General features: G+C 41.6%; 1 protein-coding gene across 1 annotated transcript in view; it reads left to right on the top strand.

Moving 5' to 3' along the window:
* Positions 1–3,840: 3,840 nt before the first annotated feature.
* LOC132328395 (uncharacterized) overlaps positions 3,841–18,138 on the top strand; it is a 52,645-nt gene continuing 38,347 nt past the window's right edge. The window contains 4 exon segments of the mRNA XM_059848215.1: positions 3,841–4,451; positions 5,662–5,751; positions 14,351–14,423; positions 17,547–17,683. Of these exon segments, the coding sequence (XP_059704198.1) occupies positions 3,855–4,451; positions 5,662–5,751; positions 14,351–14,423; positions 17,547–17,683 (897 nt within the window). The 5' untranslated portion in view covers positions 3,841–3,854.

Raw genomic sequence — 18,138 nt, 5'->3', positions numbered from 1 at the left:
AATTTCATGGCACTAAATCTTACTGCTGAGGTTCTGACCATGGTTCTGACCATCTGGGCTTACCTGATATGCACACCATTAGTACTTCCTAGCCCCCAGCTCTCTCTTCTTTTTTTCTGCCCTTAAACACTGGGAAATGATGGTTCCTTGGCTCCTAGCAGTCTAACTTTTCCTGCCAACTACTGCTTATTGCAGCCTTCTCTCTCCTAGCTAATAATCTGTTTATTAGTTTGCTCCCTTCCTATTTCTTTTCTTCTGCTGAGGAAATGGAGCATCCTTAGAGACTGATAACTATCAGATAAGGAACTGCAAGTTTCTACATCTATTAATATGTACTTTTAAATCTTGAGCAAGTTGTTTCTTCAATTTTGCAATTTCTGCTATTCAGCTGGATGACAGCCAGTTTTTAAAGCAACCCATGCTCCAAATTCCTCCTTGAACTGCATTTCTCTTAACTTAATATCTACTTTGTAAATATAGACTATAACTTGATTTTGACATTTAACAGATTATATGATAGCCTAGAATTTGTTGAAGGTTAAATGTTTTGGTCCCACATACAGAAAATAATTCAGAAAATCCTTCACAGGTGTTTAACAAACACCTTTTCTAGTCGCTCATAATCTCCCATCCATGATCTCTGCTGGTGCAGGAGCTGATGGCCTGTAACCCACTGCTGGGTTTGGGCACAGGGAGGAAGAACTGTGCTGGTCATATTGCACTTGTGCTGGTTTTCAGCTCATGGGGATATGATGAACTTGCATGTAGCCTCCAGAAATGTGGAGAATGAACAGTGATTCAAAACCTTTGGGAACCATTCTCATAGAACTGAAGTCCTGGGAAACTTTCTTCAAGTACAGAAAAACATCCCAAAGTGAGAGAACTCGAGGCACAGAGGACTTTCTCACTTTACAGGTAACCACTGAGGACTGTGCATTTGTAACATGCATAAAATCCGAGAGAGATAAAATAGAGTATAAATTTACACTTTAATTAGGCAGCTCAAAGACTGGTATGGTAAATTTTGGGCTTTATCCAGTGCATCAGTAACTGTAACATGAAAGAAAAGTATTCAGGTGTTTAACTGTGAGTGCAATGATGTACAAAGTCATTCAGGATCTTAGCCTCCCTGCTGGGAAAGGAATACCTCTCAGTATCAGTGGTTTGTTCTACATATATGCTAGATGCATCTCTACAATGGATACAAGGTGCCACATTTTTCTCAGTTATGAGCTTAACAAGAATACATTCTAGCACTTTTAAACATTTTAGTTTAAAATTTATTTCCCAGAAGAATCATTTTTAGCTGTTGCAGAGGTAAGATAACAAACAGCAGTAATGTCCCTGTCTCCCATGAGTTTTCTCTTCTGCTCCAAATCTCCTTCCTTCACTAACTGCACAAGTGATGGCCTAAGACACCACTCCTCTCCTGCAGGAAGAGCACTTAGCTGAGCCAGAACTCCCATCTGACGCTGCTCTCCAGTGCTGTTTTTTTGTATAGAAGTATTTGTATGTCTGAGAGTAGTGAGGTGGTCACACCCAGTCCTGGTTGTGCTTCTACCTTGTTAGAATAACGTCAGGCTCCTTTTGCCTGGCCTGCACGAGGCAAGGCAAGCATATATTGTTGCAAGGCATTTAGGAGGACACTGGCTGTCTGTGGTTTTGGTCGAGTCCAATTGGATCCATTTTTCCACAGCTTGTCTCTGCAGTCAGATGCAATACAGGTTCCTTTGCCAAGTGAGTGATGCTTCTGCAAAGTGCGTTGCAGGGTGAGTAAGAAACCGAAGCAGTGGAGGAAGTACAAGGTTCTGCTGGTTTTGGCACATTGTATGATAAACAGATAAGACTGTGATATCACTACACTAAAGGAGGAGTGTGCAATTTGCTGCCAGGGCAACTACATTTAGATCTTGGAAACAGGTGGGTTATTTTCCTTCATCTGTCCTTAAATTACTGAACTATGCAATGTAAAGACATAAAATATTTCCACTTGGAGCAACTGAAAATGAAAAGCACTTGCTGCTTTTCATTCTCCAAATTGAAAACCATCCAGCTTTGTATGTTCAGATTTTAAATGAGATGGCACTAGTTCAGTTGTTAATGAGAACCTTGCAGTTTTCTTTCTTTATGTTGCTCCCTGTGGAGTGACTCAGATGGGAGCAGAGTACCTTGATTTAGCTGAAGGCCGTCCAGATCATTATAGATAGCCAAGTGTGCCTGTGATGGGGAATTCACTCTGCACACATGGAAGTCTGTACATAGAATCCATCTTTCATCTTCACAGGCTTCCTCGAGGACAGAGAATCTCAGCTTTCTTAAGGTTCACCAACTTTAGAGGGATTTCTATCCCTTATCTTCAGTTATGCTAATGGTTCTCTGAACTAACCAGCCTTGGGAAAGTTGTTATGCTCTAATGAGAAGTATCCTGGTATTTTTAGTATCCCACGGCAGGTTTCCCAAGGTCAACCAGGTCTTCTTTTCTGACTAGATTTAAAGAAAAAAACCCAAAACCCAAAAAACAAAACCAAACCAAAAACCAAAACAAGAACAACAAAAACCCCAAACCAAACAAACAAAACCAAAACCAACAAACACCCCCCCACTTCCCTCCCCCCCCCCCCCAAATGACTGTTCTCTAAATTAAGCTGCAAAAGGAGTTCTCCAGGATGCAGCTCCGAGTGTCTGTGACCTGAGGCCAAAAGATGCTCTTGTACTTCCAGTGTGGGCAGAGCTACTTTTCATGCTGGGAATGCAGATGCTATGACAAAGCCTACTGTTACTGGAGCTTCTAGTTTGTTATTCATTTGTTTTTCTGTGTTGAAGATGGTAATTTCCATTGGGTAAGCCTGGAGATGTTCAGCTGCTCTTTTGTTCATGTTCTTCGGTTGAACAAATCTCTGTAAAAAAAAAGTGATAAAACTTAACCACCGGATGCTGTATTCCATTCATTTTGGGATGAGTTTCCCACAGTTGTCATTTAAAGTGCAACTGCCTTTCTCTAGAAAATGTATAAAAGCATAACTCTTAACTGCTTTGCACAGCTCTTACATATTTCCTTGTGCCTTTTTTGCAATATTTAAGGTACTGCTGGGTGCAGCAGTGGTCCTGGGTCATGCCTGGAGCCACAGGCATTGACTTCAAGACCTCTGCTACCCCCTGGAAGTGTCCTTCTCCCCTGCTGGCCATTCACACCCCAGTGCTGCTGCTCCCAGCCTGCCAATCACCTCCTCTACTTACAGCTCACCTCTGCAGAATGAAGCCCCAGCCCTGCACCCACACCATGGTCTCTCTCCCCTGGGAAGAGGGAACGGGAGCAGCCCAGGAGGAGCTGGGAGCTGCATGCCCATGCAGGGATCTGGGGATGGCCATCTCCAGGCCCTGCCCCTCTGCAGGCACTGAGCTCAGGTCCCCCTGCCTGCGGGGACACATCATCCAAAGTGCCCAGGGCTGTGCCAGCATGCAGGGAGTCACTGCAGTTATTCAGAGGCACAGGCCTTTTCCAGGGCCCAGTTCCCCCCTACAGGAGCTGTCCCTGCTCAGGACAGGGGAGCAGTGGGTTTGAAGGAGCAGGCCTCGGCAGCAGCGCCCTTCACACACAGAAAAGGGTGCAGCAGTGCAGGACCCGTGGGGCAGGCGCAGGCTGGGAGAGGTTCCCAGCCAGAGGAAGGCACCACATTCCTTGTGGCTGGGGCGCTTGTGCTGCAAGGTCCTTCCCTGGAGCACTCTGCCCTTGGAGCTCCGCTGCCTTGCAGTGGGAGGGGAGGCCTTCACTTAGAGAGATGAGATGGGTGGGGCCTCAGGTAATTTTATAAAATAACACGTCATTGACTCCCACAGGAGTACATCCTGCAAACATGTCTTGGGAAGTGCTGCCGGTGGAGGTACCAGGAGTAGATACTGAAAACATGTCTCTAGAACCACTGTCCACAGAGGTGCCAGGAGTAAATCCTGAAAACATGTCTCTAGAGCCGCTGCCCACGGAGGTGCCAGGAGTAGAGCCTGAAAATATATCTCTGGAATTGCTGCCCGTGGAGGTGCCAGGAGTAGATCCTGAAGACATGTCTAAAGGGCCCCTGCCAATGGAGGAGCCAGGACTATATCCTGACAATATGTCTAAAGGATTCCTGCCTGTGGAGGAGCCAGGACTGTATCCTGAAAAGATGTCTAAAGGATTCTTGACCATGGAGGAGCCAGGATTGTATCCTGAAAAGATGTCTAAAGGATTCTTGACCATGGAGGAGCCAGGACTATATCCTGAAAACACATTTAAAGGCTTCCAGCCCCTGGAGGAGCCAGGACTATATCCTGAAAACATGTCTAAAGGATTCCTGCCCATGGAGGAGCCAGAAGTATATTCTGCAAATATGTCTCAAGAATTGCAGCCCATGGAGTTGCCAGAAGAACTCTTTTACATGAAAGGGAAGACCATGATACCATCAAATGCACTAGGGGTAAGAAAACAGCTTTAAAGTTTCACTTGACGTCCTCTGCATTTGACAGAAAACAAAATCCTGCTTTGTGAGTGTGTTTGTATTCAAGCTAGTGTGAAAATTTGCTGTCTGAGGGGACTATACAGCAGTTCCTCTGCCTGAAGGAGTTTAAGGTGAAATTTTCTCTTCAAGCCTATCAGTGGAAAAACTCCTTCTGAATCCACTGGAGACAAAGATCTCATCTTTCTAGACAAAATGAGAGAAGTCAGAGTAGTATAGGGACAGAAACCGATAAGAAAGGGGGAAAAAATGAACGTGGGGAGAAACTTCCTTCAGGGGACTGAATTGTCAGCTTTTTTTCTTCTGCAATTAAATGCTACTTTCATTAAAAATTTCATATTTCTGTATAAATATAAAGATTTTGACATGCCTAATAATGTGTCAAACCCATATTTTTTGTTGTTGAAATTGGGATAAGGACAGGATAGTGACCAGGAATAGAGAATTGAATTTCACTTACACGTTCCCTTTTTTGTTCTGAATTTTTTCATTTTGCTTTGCATTCTCTGTGTTGTTTCAGGATTTGCATTTAGTTTTAAATGTAGTACATTATGCATTGTTCTATGGGCTCCGTGACTGTATGAAGGCACATCACTTCAGGATGAGCTTTGGACATAGAGGCAGAATATCTTCAACATTTTTTTGTCCTTTAATGGTGCTCTATGAAGTGCTTCAAAAGGGGGCACCCTACACTCTAGAAGCATTTTGGAACTTCTCTTTCCTGAAAAAGATTGAAACATTAGATTTAAAATATTGCAACTGCAGTGTTTCACATCCTGCATTCAAAATCACAGAAGGTATTCTGGGGTATTTTAAACTGAGGTTTAATATTGGTAAGAGCAGGCTGCCAAAAGATCACATTCAACACAAAAAGCAAAACCTTTTTTACTGGATACAGATACCTTCTAGGTACCTTACAGCTGTGATGATCTGCCTTCATTTTCTCATTGAAAGGGTACCCCTGACATGGATGTTGTGCCAGTGTGCACCAAACCTTGTGGTGGTTGGTTCATTAATCTGAGTGCGGTAACACAGCTGGGTGTAACCAACAGCCCTTCTAATCGAGGTTTCATCATAAATTGCTGCAAGTAGAAATTAATTATCTATCCTGATAATGCTGCTGCTGCTGTTTTAACATTATCATTTATTGTTTCTTTCTTCCTTTTTTCAGGATGGAAACTCGGGCCTTGGTTCCTTGGGAGATGGTGAATGGCAGAGAAGGCAAGGTGATGGTACTGGGACAGACCAAGGTGATTTCAAGGTATTAAGAACAAGAGAATTTAGAACCAAAGAGTGCTAAGGGCTTTGTTTTTCCAAAAGAGGAGAAAGCTCAGGTGGATAAAGAATTATGGCAGCAGCTTGAGTGTTACAAAGGCAATGCCCCTAAATTTATTGCTTGAATAATTTCATTCTTATGTTTATAATTTTCATAGAACATAGAATGGTTTGGGTTGGAAAGCACTTTTAAAGGTCACCTTGTTCCAAATTCCTGCAATGAGCAGAGACACCTTCAAGTGAACCAAGTGGCTCAGTTTCCATAATTGCTTGTTTTATTCTCTCTTACATTTTCTTTGGAACAGGCTTAATATTTAGTATTTTAATGTCTCACTTACTTGTACAAGAAATCCACTGGTGAGCTTTCTGTTCCACAATACTTTCTGTAACTGAAAGGGCCAAAAGTAACAGTGAGACATTGCAGCTCTGCTGCAATGGCTTTGGTAGCAAGATCTCCATCCTTGCAATTTATGAGGGAGTCCTGGATTATTGAACCCTGATCTTCCATGACTTCTGCGCTTCATCAGGAAAGAAACTGTAGTGGAATTCTGTAAAAGGAGTGATGCTTGAGTGTGCTAGGGCTATTTCTGGGGCATGAATGCCAGCCAAAGATTTTTTTTGTTGTTGTTAGAAATTACTGGTTTTAATGGGAGTTTTCATTCTGCTACTGTGTGGTGAGTCTGGGCATTATTTCCTATCTGTCAATGGAGAAGTTTGAGTGATTCATATAACAATTTTTTCCCATGAAGTGTATGCTTCTGAGGAAGATAATTCTGTGGAAATTTGTGCTATAGTCCATGCAGGCAAGTTCTACTGAGGCAAAATGAAGCTGAAAAGGAGCTTTGTCTGAAAGTTGAAATCATACTGTGAACAGGCAGACAGGTGAGCTTTGTGATAAGCTGCGTAGTTCTGCTGCAGTTCGGATGCTCACAAATTTAAACAAATTCTTAGTCATGTTCACAGTATTTTTTGGTTTTTGACATGCACTCTTCAAAATTTAGCTATTGTGCTTTCCCAGTATTAGGATTATTACTAAAAAAATAGTGGAGTTAAAAGATTATACTGTATTTTCACAGAATATATTATATAATAAGTCTAGGGTCTTTGTGGCATTTCATCTTGCAAATATTTAAGTTACAATGTCAGGGTATTAGTATCTTGAGCCTGGGAAGATACCAATATTCTGGACCGTGTCTAGGATGAAGAATTCTGTAGATAGTAAAAACGGGCAGAAAAAATTATTGATCAGTTTTTGGTATAATATCTGTTCCTTACAAGGGGTCAGGAACTTTAAAGCACAATGAGAGAAAGAAAAAAGAATTGAGCTCCTGGGTTATAATTACTTAGGATAATTATACATATGACAAGTAACTTCTTGTCTCCATTTCTTAATCCCACACAGTGATGTGTTTGTTTTTCCATTGTGTGCTCAGGATACAGACTTAGATTAAAGACATTTAAGGGGACAGATGTGACAGTAGCAGACCAAAAGAATCATCTGATATATCCATAACCTTCTTCTAGATCACTACATTGGTCCTGTCTCACATTGAAGGATTACTTTTTACATTATAAAATTACAAAATTCATGACAATGCGGGTGATGGCCAGAGTTGTTTTTGCATGTGGTTGCAGAGGCACTGTTTTTGTCTGTGCTCAGAATTCCACGCTCCAGCCTGTGCACTTGCATGATCATTATTTGGCTACACAAACAGTCATTCTTTCATGTAAAGGATGCATATATATTTTTCTCTCCTCCTAATTTTTTCTCAAATAATAATTTTTTCATCACTGAAACTACCAGAAGACTTAAATATGAGGGTCTCTGCCTCTCAGAGGGATTGTCTGTTAGGAATCTCTGACAGCATTTGCCAGCAACTCCATGTGTCTTTACACCAACGTGCTGATTTTTATCTGCATTAAGAAATCTGTATTATTTGGGCCTTGGCTGGTACTTAGGCCCATGCTAAAGTAACAGGCGGAGGCAGCTCTGGTATTTCAGACATCAGTGTTTGTACCAAAATATTTGAGGATTGCAGCAGGTCTCATATAATAATGTGTGTGAGGGAAGGGGAGGGGAACAATTGGATGCATAGTTTTAAATTCACCCTGAGCCATGTTTTAATAAGGTTAAGATGCATCATATCTCAGGTCAAGTCATACCTCTATTCCCTGCCAGAGATGGGCTCCTTGCTCTTTCAGGGCTGTGCAGCTGGGACAGCTGCAGCCCTTAAACAGAAGAGGGACGGGTTAAGCTCTCACCCTTGTGCAAAGCAGGAGCACTGGCTCCTGCTGGGTTTTGGAAGTTGGAAGCAGCTCTTGAGATCATGGGAAAGGTGGGGAGCTGCCACACTGCAGAGCAAGATGTGACCTCTGCTTCTGGGGCAGGTTGGGCTCGGTAATGTGAGCAGGAGCTGAGGCAGGCAGGAGGGCTGGGACCAGGCTCCTTGGCATGGGCTCCTGGACTGCCACAGGGGCCAGAGCCTGCTGTCAGGAGCAGCTCCAGCCCCAGGCTCAGCATCCACTGGAAAGGCAGGAGTTTGCTCCTGAGCCACCCCAGCCCCAAAGTGCTTGCAGCAGCATGGCTCCAGCAGCAGCTCTGCTCAGCTGCAGAAGCTGGTCTGAGCCCAGGTGCCTCCTCTGCCACCCCAAGTGTTGCTGGTATGGGATTGCCTAAAATACAGACTGATGAAATTACACATTCCAGCACACCTCCCACTTCAAAAATGAACCTCACAGAATCAAATGGGGCCACTTCCCATCAGCTCAAAACTTTGAAATATGATTTGTCTAATCCATATTTGACAACATGCAAAAGTGCAAAACATCTGTACCTGAGACAGCCCTATGAAAGCCCTTGAGAATGGTAGTCAGAAAGAGAGATTTTCAGAGTATGATGCCTGTCCTGTGGTAATGTCTACCTTAGGATGAGAATCCAGAAATGCTCAACAGCTATTAGACATAAACACTAATTTTACAGCTATCTGGAATTAGGTGTAGAATCTCAACCCTCAGATGGTTCATGCTCAGCCTAGTTTCTTTCTGTCATATTTGTTCTACTTAGGGAGGGCAGAGCACTATAAAAAGGCACTGGGGTTTTTTTATGGACTATCCTATTGCTCTGGATACAGTTTTATATATGGAAATAATTTTGAACATTCAGTTGAACGGTTGAAGCTTTCAAATAGACCTGTTTTTCAAAATCTGAAGGAGTCTGATTGTTAAACATCTGCAAACACAAAAAGGTGAAGGTAATATTTATAGGGCTATGCAACTAGCCTGATTTATCAATCAAATAAAACATCTCTAAAGATTTATATAAAAAGGAAGAGAAATACTAAATAATACTTTTATTTATTAAATATAATTATGCATCTCGGCATTTATGGGATCACTGTGCAGCGAGAGTATCCATCTTGTGTTGATCAGTATTTGAAGGTTTTGGTTTTGGAAGTGTCTTTCAAGTACAGTATAATGTGCATAGTCTCATTCCTCCAAAGTTTTCTGAGTACCATGATTGATTCCTCATATGAATGAGGAAGCAATCATCTGAAGGATACAATTCTTATGATCTTGCACATACCTGTCATGCTCCTGTGGATGTGGAAAAATTTTCCCTGCTGGAACCAGGGTTCCTGTGGCTGTATGCCGGAAAGGGGCTTTTCCATCTGGGTGTTGGCATTTTAAATTCATTGGTATCCAGCCAAGACTTCTGCTACTCCTGATGGAAAGGTGGTTTGATCAGAAGAAGAAGAAATGTTACTAATAAAACCCATGAAACACATAGCTGGTGAAAAGCACTGCTGTGGCAGCAGTGATCATCAGCATCACCAGCATGCCCATGCACAGCCCCATAGCCCTCAGCTGAGGTGCCCTCCCCAGCCTGGAGGAGGTGAAGGAAGGAAGCAATTACAGCATCCTTTCCATCGTGGAGCCTGATTTTGTCAAGAATGAGGAAGAACTTCAGAGAGGTGGCCAAGAGCAGCAGGTCTGGGCAGCCTGCCACGGGGGATCCCAGCACATCCCACAGCATCCCAGGGCTGTTGCAAGCTGGGGCAGGGATTGGTGAGTGATGTTCACAGCCTGAAGCATCCTGACTGCAACTGTAAAAAACTCACACACACTCTTTAGGAGACCTGACTCTCAGACAGCTCAAGATAGACTTTCACACACCACCCGTTCTAGATGCACCATCAGCAGGGAATGATTTGGTCTCCAGCTACCATCTAGTTAAATTAGCACTTGGAGATGAAGAAAGGAGTGCCCTGAAACATCCTGGGAGTGATTTCATCTCAGCAGAATGCTTCTCTGGGCCAGGAATGCAGGAATACCTTAGACATGGCAAGGATTGATCTTTGCCAGGAAAGGCTGCTGAGCTAGTAGATGACATAGTAACACATAGAGGAATTATTACTGGGTGATTGCAGGAAAAATGTGTGGATAGAGAGGAAGTTTTTTTTCAAGGGTTCTATAGATGACAAATGTTTTTTTCAGGTTGGTTTGTAGAAATGGCTTTTTCAGCCATTGTAAAAGTAAATTGATTGTGCTAGAAGTATTTTTATATCTTGTCTGATCTTTGCAGGACGGTTTGTGGAATAGTATGCAGTGCAGTTGCACTGGAATAGGTAATAGTACCAGCACACTGTTGCACATGGTTTTCTTTGCTTCCTCATCACAATTTTCACCTAGCATGAGAAAGACCACCTACTCATGAGACCAGGTGGAACACATTCCACATTTCATGTAGAAAATCAGCAGCCAAGTATCTGGTTGGAAGATACATGCTTATTGATAATGATACAGTTTTCACACACACAAACTGAATGTGAATTTCAGGATCTCTGCATTATTCTTCTGTTAGTTTATAACTGCTTTGGAATAAATACCAATCTAAAAAGAGCAACAATCAAATCTGAGAATGTGTTGACTGCTCCTGGAGATTCAAAAGAAAGTTCTCTTCTCTGGATCGGTGTTGGATGACTGGTCTCTGTTTTGAGAAGGCAGCTACAATATTCTGCAATCTAATGGAACATCTATGCTAAGCCAAGCACCCAGGGCTAAAAAAGACCTTGAAAGGATTCACCCAGCACACATTTGACTGTACTGTTGTGGAATTGTGTGACTGGGGTAGTCTACAATAAGTGAAGGGCTGAATGTTCATACTATTGCTATCACAAGCTGGAAAGATGTAGCTAGAAATCATCCATGCTGGCAGAGCCTGTTAGATGAAGAAGACTAAAGGCTGAAGAAAGAAAGCTACTGAGAGAAAAGCAAGTTTTTTTTTTTTTAAAAAAAAAAAAAGGTAAAGAAGTAGAGTCACCATCACCCTCTGGTCTCATGGACTCTTGCCTCATTAAGGAGTCCTGCCATTTTAGAGCTCCACAGCCACTTGTGACAGGATGTATTACACAGCTAAACTAGTGGAGTAATTTACAGCAGTGCTTCTTGAGATGGATGCATGCCACACATACCTACATCTGAATAGAAGCATGACTTTAAAGAGGGCTGCAGAGGCACAAATGTTCCAGGAATGCAGACAGCCTGCATCACCAGAGTGCTCATGACAGAGAAATTTCTGTTTTCAAATTCTTACTCCTCAGCTGGGAGAAAGTGGACATCATTTACATGACACTTACTTATACCAACATAGTAACTTAGTGCCAAGGATCATACCACGTTGCTCTTTTTTATGGGAACAGCAATGAAACTGGAAGAAGAGACGATGAGGTCTGTTTTACATTAGATGGAGCTGCTGGTTGGAGAATCCCAGTAAAACTTCATTTCCCTGGGACTTCAGAGAAACTAGCACTGTACAGCCTACTCATGCACTGGCACCTCAGAGTGCTGTACTGCATTCATACACACATACGAGCACGAGTTGGGAAACACCAAATTGAAGACAAGCTGACAAGTTGACAATTTGCTGTGTTGGAAACCTCTCTGTATATGGAACCTCATTAAAAATCAGCAGCTTTTTTTTTTTTTTTTTTTTTTTTTTTTTTTTTTTTTTTTTTGGTAAAGATATCCTAATAGGTGTTAAGTAAACAGAATAACAGAACCTCTGTCTTTTGTTTTATACATGCATGACTGCTATTTTCTTTGTCTCTATAACTAGACCCTGGTACATCATATTGTAGTTGTCCCAGCTGCTATTTAAATACATTTCTTTTGTTTAAGATGTTACCAGAATTAATTAAAATAGCAAATCCTCCTGGGAGCAGAAGAACAGGCAAGGCCTGATCCCCGGGTGAATTGTACCCTCCCTGCTGTCTTTGCTACTGCCACCAGCAGGTGCCGGGACTGTCAGGACTGACGCCTGGCTCCTGCCTTTCCTCGGGTGACTGCCTGGTGGCATCTGCCTCTCCCCTAGTGCAAGCACGGGTCCTGATTACTGCAGGACCATTACTCTTAAGCCAGTGATTTTTTTTTTTTTTTTCAGTAAAATGTCAGTAAATCCTTTTGTGAATCCTGAGTCTCTGAGAATTGATTTCCCCATGCCAGATAGGGAAAATCTGGCTAACATGTTAGAAAATAATTGCAAGGGAACCAGGAAGAAGGTGATCAGATGGCAGAAACCATCTAATATTCTTTAAAATAAAAAACCCAACCCAAGTTTTCTCCTATCTAAGAATCACAAATTGCTTTGCAACTAATGAATTCATTGGTTCTCACTCAAGCAGTGCCACTTGTCAGTGGAAGTGTTGCTGGAGCTGATGCAGGAGCTGGCACCACCTTACACAATCTTTGGAGATAAATGCCTGCTACAATTCCCCCCATGTTTATGCAGAACATAAGGAACAATGAGTTTCTGCCTTCTAGGGCATATGCTGAGGTGCCTAAGCTCATTCCTAACATGTGAGTGTGGTGATCCACTTTGCTCATTACCCAGCTGAGAAGGGTAAATTAACAGGGTGTAGGACTGTATTAACACGGGCTATACTGTTTCTAAAATCTGAACCAGTGTCTTTGCACGGGGTAGCTCTGAGGACATATTCTTCCACAAGTTGTCTGCAAATTTTGCAGCTTCTGTAAGGATTTTTCTCTTTTGAGAACAATTAAAACAGAAGGCAAATAGATTTTGTTGGTTGAATTTCAGGAAGAAGCACTAAAAAAATAAAAAAGCCATAGATTTCTTGAGACACATATAAGAGGGGTGGAAACAGCAATGGTTTTTAAGAAATCTGTAAAAAGATTTTTACATAACATGATATGTTAGTGGAAAGATGAGAGGATTCTAATTGCATATTGGAAAAGTAATTTGTTGTGACGAGAGGCATAATTATCTTTCCATCTATAAATAAGACCCTTTTGCTCTGTTCTCTTGAGAAAAAAAATTGGTTTAAGCAAGGTTCTACCAGTTTCTGTCTTAACATCTATTTTGTCTGGTTGTTTATAATGGTTTTAGGAAGTCTCTGAAGTGCTATAGAAATAGAAGGATGCTCCTAAATGAGAGGAAACCTGTTTATAAAAATAGCAATTGTCAAAAAGAATGATTTGTGGGACTCTGCTGTAACCACTTATGCAGGTGGAAATGTTACTAGGAGTGTGAGGAAATAACCATGTGTCACAGCCACAGGAAATGCTGATTTATTTATTAGCTTGTTTAAAATAACCTTTTGCAGATAGCTCTGAGCCAGAGACAGGTTTATGGAATGAGCCAGCAGGAAATCATGTTCCTCGGAAGAAGGAACTCACATTTATCTTCTAATAATAAATAGGAAGAGGTCCCTGCAGCCACAAAACCTGGAGAGACTTTTTTTATAGAAGATTAAGGCCGAGATATTTAAAAGGAACCAAGCAAGTTTAGCACTTTCAGTCTTCACTTCAGGTTTTTTAGAGGAAGGTAGTATGCTTTATTTTTCTCCAAAGGCAACCCATACCTAAATCTTTGGATCCTAAATCCTCTGGAAACAATTTGCAGCCATTGGCTTGTCTCATAATTGTGATTTATAAAAGCTCACATTACTATTACTCTTTTTCTTGCGCAAATAAAAATAGTAATAGTTGCAGTAAATCAATGTTTCTGAAGCAGAAAAACACCTCTTAAAAACTGGTACTTTGGGTTTATCCTATGGGAGTCCACAACAACAGATATTCTCCACAGCATTTTTTTTTCAATGCTATGGGACCATATGGGTGGTTACTAGGGGGATTGACTGTAACTCTGACCAGGACTGATGGCATTTTGACAACTTCATCATGGTGCCCACCAGTGCATTTACTCGGTTCAAGAGACTTACTGTAGTTATGTTGTAGACTAGACTCAGCATTTTCAGAGTGAAAGGTTTTGCAAGCATCTCACAGGCCGTGTAAATTGTCAGGGATTTATTGCTTTTTGGAATTCAGAGTGTTTTCTGTTCTGATGAGCAATCTGGAACCTCAGATTAACAAAGCAAAAAGAAAGTTAAATATATAAATGTTAAGACATTTTTAACAGCAGAAGCTTCATTCTGCAAAATAGTGAGATAATTGACCCAAGTTTTACTAACTGTATTTGTTCTTTGTGGCACCCAGTTAGTTTGTACATTTGAAATTTTTTCCCATCAAAGGCTCATTCAGACCTGCTTTTTACTGTTCCCCTCTAGATAGAATCCTCTCCTTGCTACCTGTTGACCGTAAGGATCATCCGGATGAGAAATCTCCAGCGAGTGGATGCCTGTAAGTATCTCCATTCTTAGTGGTAACTCAGGAAACAGGCAAATTATATCTTTTATAATTTTGTAACTACCTTTTCTTAGTGTTTCTGAAATAGCCCAGTGTTTATGTAAACTAATTGTTATAAGCCAGGACTGGTTTCAAGACTTGAATGTGTTTTTGGGAATAAGTGCTTTCTGTCAAAGAAAGGAGAGCTTCTGACAGAGGTAGACAGAGGTAGATGAAAGATTCCATTCCATGTTTTCAAAAACAAGGGGTAATTCTGCTGATGGGTTGTAGCACCTTGGGAAATGTGGCTGGGAGGAGCAAACCTTTTCAACATCCTCAGTCTTGGTTCTGACGAAGGAGAGTTGAACAGGAAAAAGCTTTTTACAATCATTACGAGCAGGCTAATGCATCCTTAATTACCCTGAGGATAGTTTAAAAAACATACTAACCGAGGGCTGGATGCTTGGTCCTTTCTACGAATTCTGCAGCAGGCTTGCAGTTGAGCAAGAGTGTGAGTCACGTGGCAGGAAAGTGGTGGGAAGGGAGTAAGTAGGAAAGGAAAACAGCGCTGTTACATAAAAGAACACAGACTATCCACATGTGTGCTGTGGAGAGGTGTTCCACACAAAATAGACAAGTTAACAGTTTGTTTTGTTCGAGTAAATAGAGCTATGTGACTATCTGTGAAAGGATGCTGTTTGAGTGTGAGCTTAGAAGGGAAATTATGTAACCCTCATGAGTCTCTTGATTCTCCTGTTTTGCTGTGAGCAGCAGTGATTGACTCTATCATGTCTGGCACGTGAAGAGTCAGAAAAGATTTTCTGAGAGACAAAGATCTGGATTTACCATGCAGTACCATTCCTGTTGTTCCATGTGGTTGTCACATGTTTTTCTGGAAGATGTATCAGAGGACTTCCCTGTGTCACAGCTCTGAGGCAGGCAACAGCTGTATCCTAGGTCCCATCACTGAGCTACCTGCTCTGCACCTCCCTCCTGGTCCATGGCTGCAGCACAGATGTGGTGAAGCAAGAGCACAAAAAGGTCTCATCAGGGACTCGTCTCAGATCTTCTGCGTGTCAGGCAACAAGGCAAATAATGAGCTTGTAGAAACAGATTGTGCAAGCAGAACTGAGGCAACATTTTGCATTAAATACACAGCTGACTAGTTTGGCTGCATCTACTCATATAATTAAGGATTGCTTGATTAAGGATTGCTTGATATGCTTTGTATCTCAAAGTACAGTTAAGATATACAGGAATGATGAATCACATCAGCAGAATAAAGCACTTGCCAGCCAAACAGCCATGAGTCATTGATCTCAAACGATAAAGCCGAAGTCATATAGTAGTTACAAAAAATCACCTTTAATGCATTTCAAAATCAGTAGTATTACTTCTAGATTATCCAAGCATATTCAATTACATATTTTTGCGGTTTCAAATTCTTCAAAGCGTTATTGTCTGCATGGAATTTCCCAGATGAAAAACAAAAAACCAAAAAAAACACTTGAGGAAATAGAGTAACTTGAAATAAGTTTTCCAACCAGAGGGACTGAATAGTCTACAGTCCTTAAGAGTGAAAATGAAATTATTGAGGAGGACACAGAAGTTCTCACTACAAAAAGGAAGAGGAAAATAAGGTGAATAAGAAAAAAGAGTGGTGGGAAGATAGAATTAAAACAGATGACTCTAGACAAGTACAGTGAAAATGCTGTCAGAATCTCATTTTTAAAGCCAAACTAAGATATGAAATGTGAAATAGAGTAAGACAGGCAGAAGGCTAGGGCCTACTCAATATTTTCCAAACAAAGTTTTCCAGAGTGTACTTTTTTTACTCAGTAGGAATATGTTGATTTCTCAAAAAATTTTTTTAGAAAAAACAGTTGACAGAATTAAACATTGTTGTTGTTGTTTCTGCATTGTAATGTTAAAAAGTTGAAAACCAGTAACTGAGGTCTCTATTGACCTATCACAATTCATATATCATTTTTCAAGCAGTTCTGGATTTTTTTCCCTCTCACTTGGACAGAAAAGCAGCAAGGCTTCTTGAACACTTTCAACAGCATAAAATGCAGCCTCCAACCAGTTTGAGAGTCAGTAGCTGTAGGGTGACATGGGGCAAATCTTGGTGGAGAAGGAAAGAAAAGAAGAGGAGAAAAATGTCCTGTTGCAAGCAGGCAAGATTTTGCTTTTCCCCACAGGTCAGTGTAGAAGCTCCTGTTCCCTGCTCTGCCTGCAGAGTCCTTACCTGCTGCTGAAGGGTCTTCTCCATTTACTGCTGCCATCACTTGTCTCTCTCAGAAGTCTCACATCACAGGACATCCATTCTCAAAGCTAGTTACCTTTTGCATTTCATAACAGCTGATCATCTAATTGTTGAGAACTGCATCACAGAGGTTTTCAAGGTGCCGAAGTACCTTGCATAACCTCCAAGAAGAAACACAGTAAAAGGAATTTTTGTCTGTAGCTGCTTGAGATATGCCTTCATTTAGGTGCCTGTGAGAAAGGGGATGTAAAATCCTTTACTAACTTTCTCCTAGTGCCTTTTGGAAGAGAGACTTGGTCTCTTCCTGTAGGTAACAGTTAAATTCCAATGTCTAATTCAATGAGCTCCTTCTGGAGGAAGCCTCTGCCATCTCATACAGCAGGTGTAGTTCTGCAACTCCTTTCACAAACCCTCACAAAGAACAACACTGAGGGCAAGGCAGAGATGAAGACCTTTTGCAGTTGCTCTCAATATGTGGAGGAGAATCCCAACCCCTCTTATCAGACAGCAGCTCAGCGTTAGTGTGTGTGTCTGCATGCACACGTGAGCACAGGAAAGCTTGTTGGCTGAGAAACTGAAGTGGCTGACTAGACGAAAAAATTCTCAGTGGTTTTTTTTTTAATACACAATATCAATGTTGTCTGTAACTAACACAAGAAAGAACAGAAGCCACCTCCTCTTCTAGGTCGTCTTGTGGTCAGTGCTTTTTCTCTCTCAGAAGGGAATCCTGGAAAGTTACATTGCATCGGACTTTTCTATCTTTAAATAACTTGTTCTTGGTTTTGGTACCAGTTGCTGCAGTAATCTCTCCACTGTCCTGCAGCTCTGCTGCCTTTGCCAATTAGCAACTCTTTTGCCTCTCCCCTGCCCAGTAAGCCAGGCTGATTGCTACGTGTCCTTGTGGCTGCCGACTGCGACATGTGAAAGGTCACGCACTAAAACCGTGAGAAACTCTGACAATCCGGTGTGGAATGAAACCTTCTACTTCAGAATCCAGAGTCAGGTCAAGGTAAGGAGCCAAAGTTGTCTGCTTGAAGCAACCTGAAGATTTAGTGTATGTAGCTCCTAAACCGTGCCCAGGAATTGTTTAAGAGATGGCACCGATAAAGGACTGCTCAAAGCATTTAACAGCAGGGATGACAGAGTTCCTGTGTCTGTTCAGTGGTGCTACATAGGAGGGCCAGAAAGCGAGCTCAGTTTTGAAATTTTAGGAAAACAAGAGACTCTTACAGGTCAGTGCCAGATGGATACAGAATCTGGGAGTTACCCAAGCTATTGTATTGGTATAGCCAATGTATTTCATTACAGCAATTAAAATGAACTAGGCAAGAATTAATATGCAGTTCAAGTATGTTTTTCTAAAGGGGGGTGATGTTTAATTTCTCAACTTTTCTTCTCAAGCTCATCCTCAGCAATACTTTTTGCCTGGAGCTAATGATGCCCAGCCTGAGAAACAATAACAAA

Source organism: Haemorhous mexicanus, chromosome 6 (assembly GCF_027477595.1).
Source record: "Haemorhous mexicanus isolate bHaeMex1 chromosome 6, bHaeMex1.pri, whole genome shotgun sequence".
In the NCBI taxonomy this organism is placed as follows: Eukaryota; Metazoa; Chordata; class Aves; order Passeriformes; family Fringillidae; genus Haemorhous; species Haemorhous mexicanus.
This window is presented reverse-complemented; position numbering and strand designations above follow the sequence as displayed.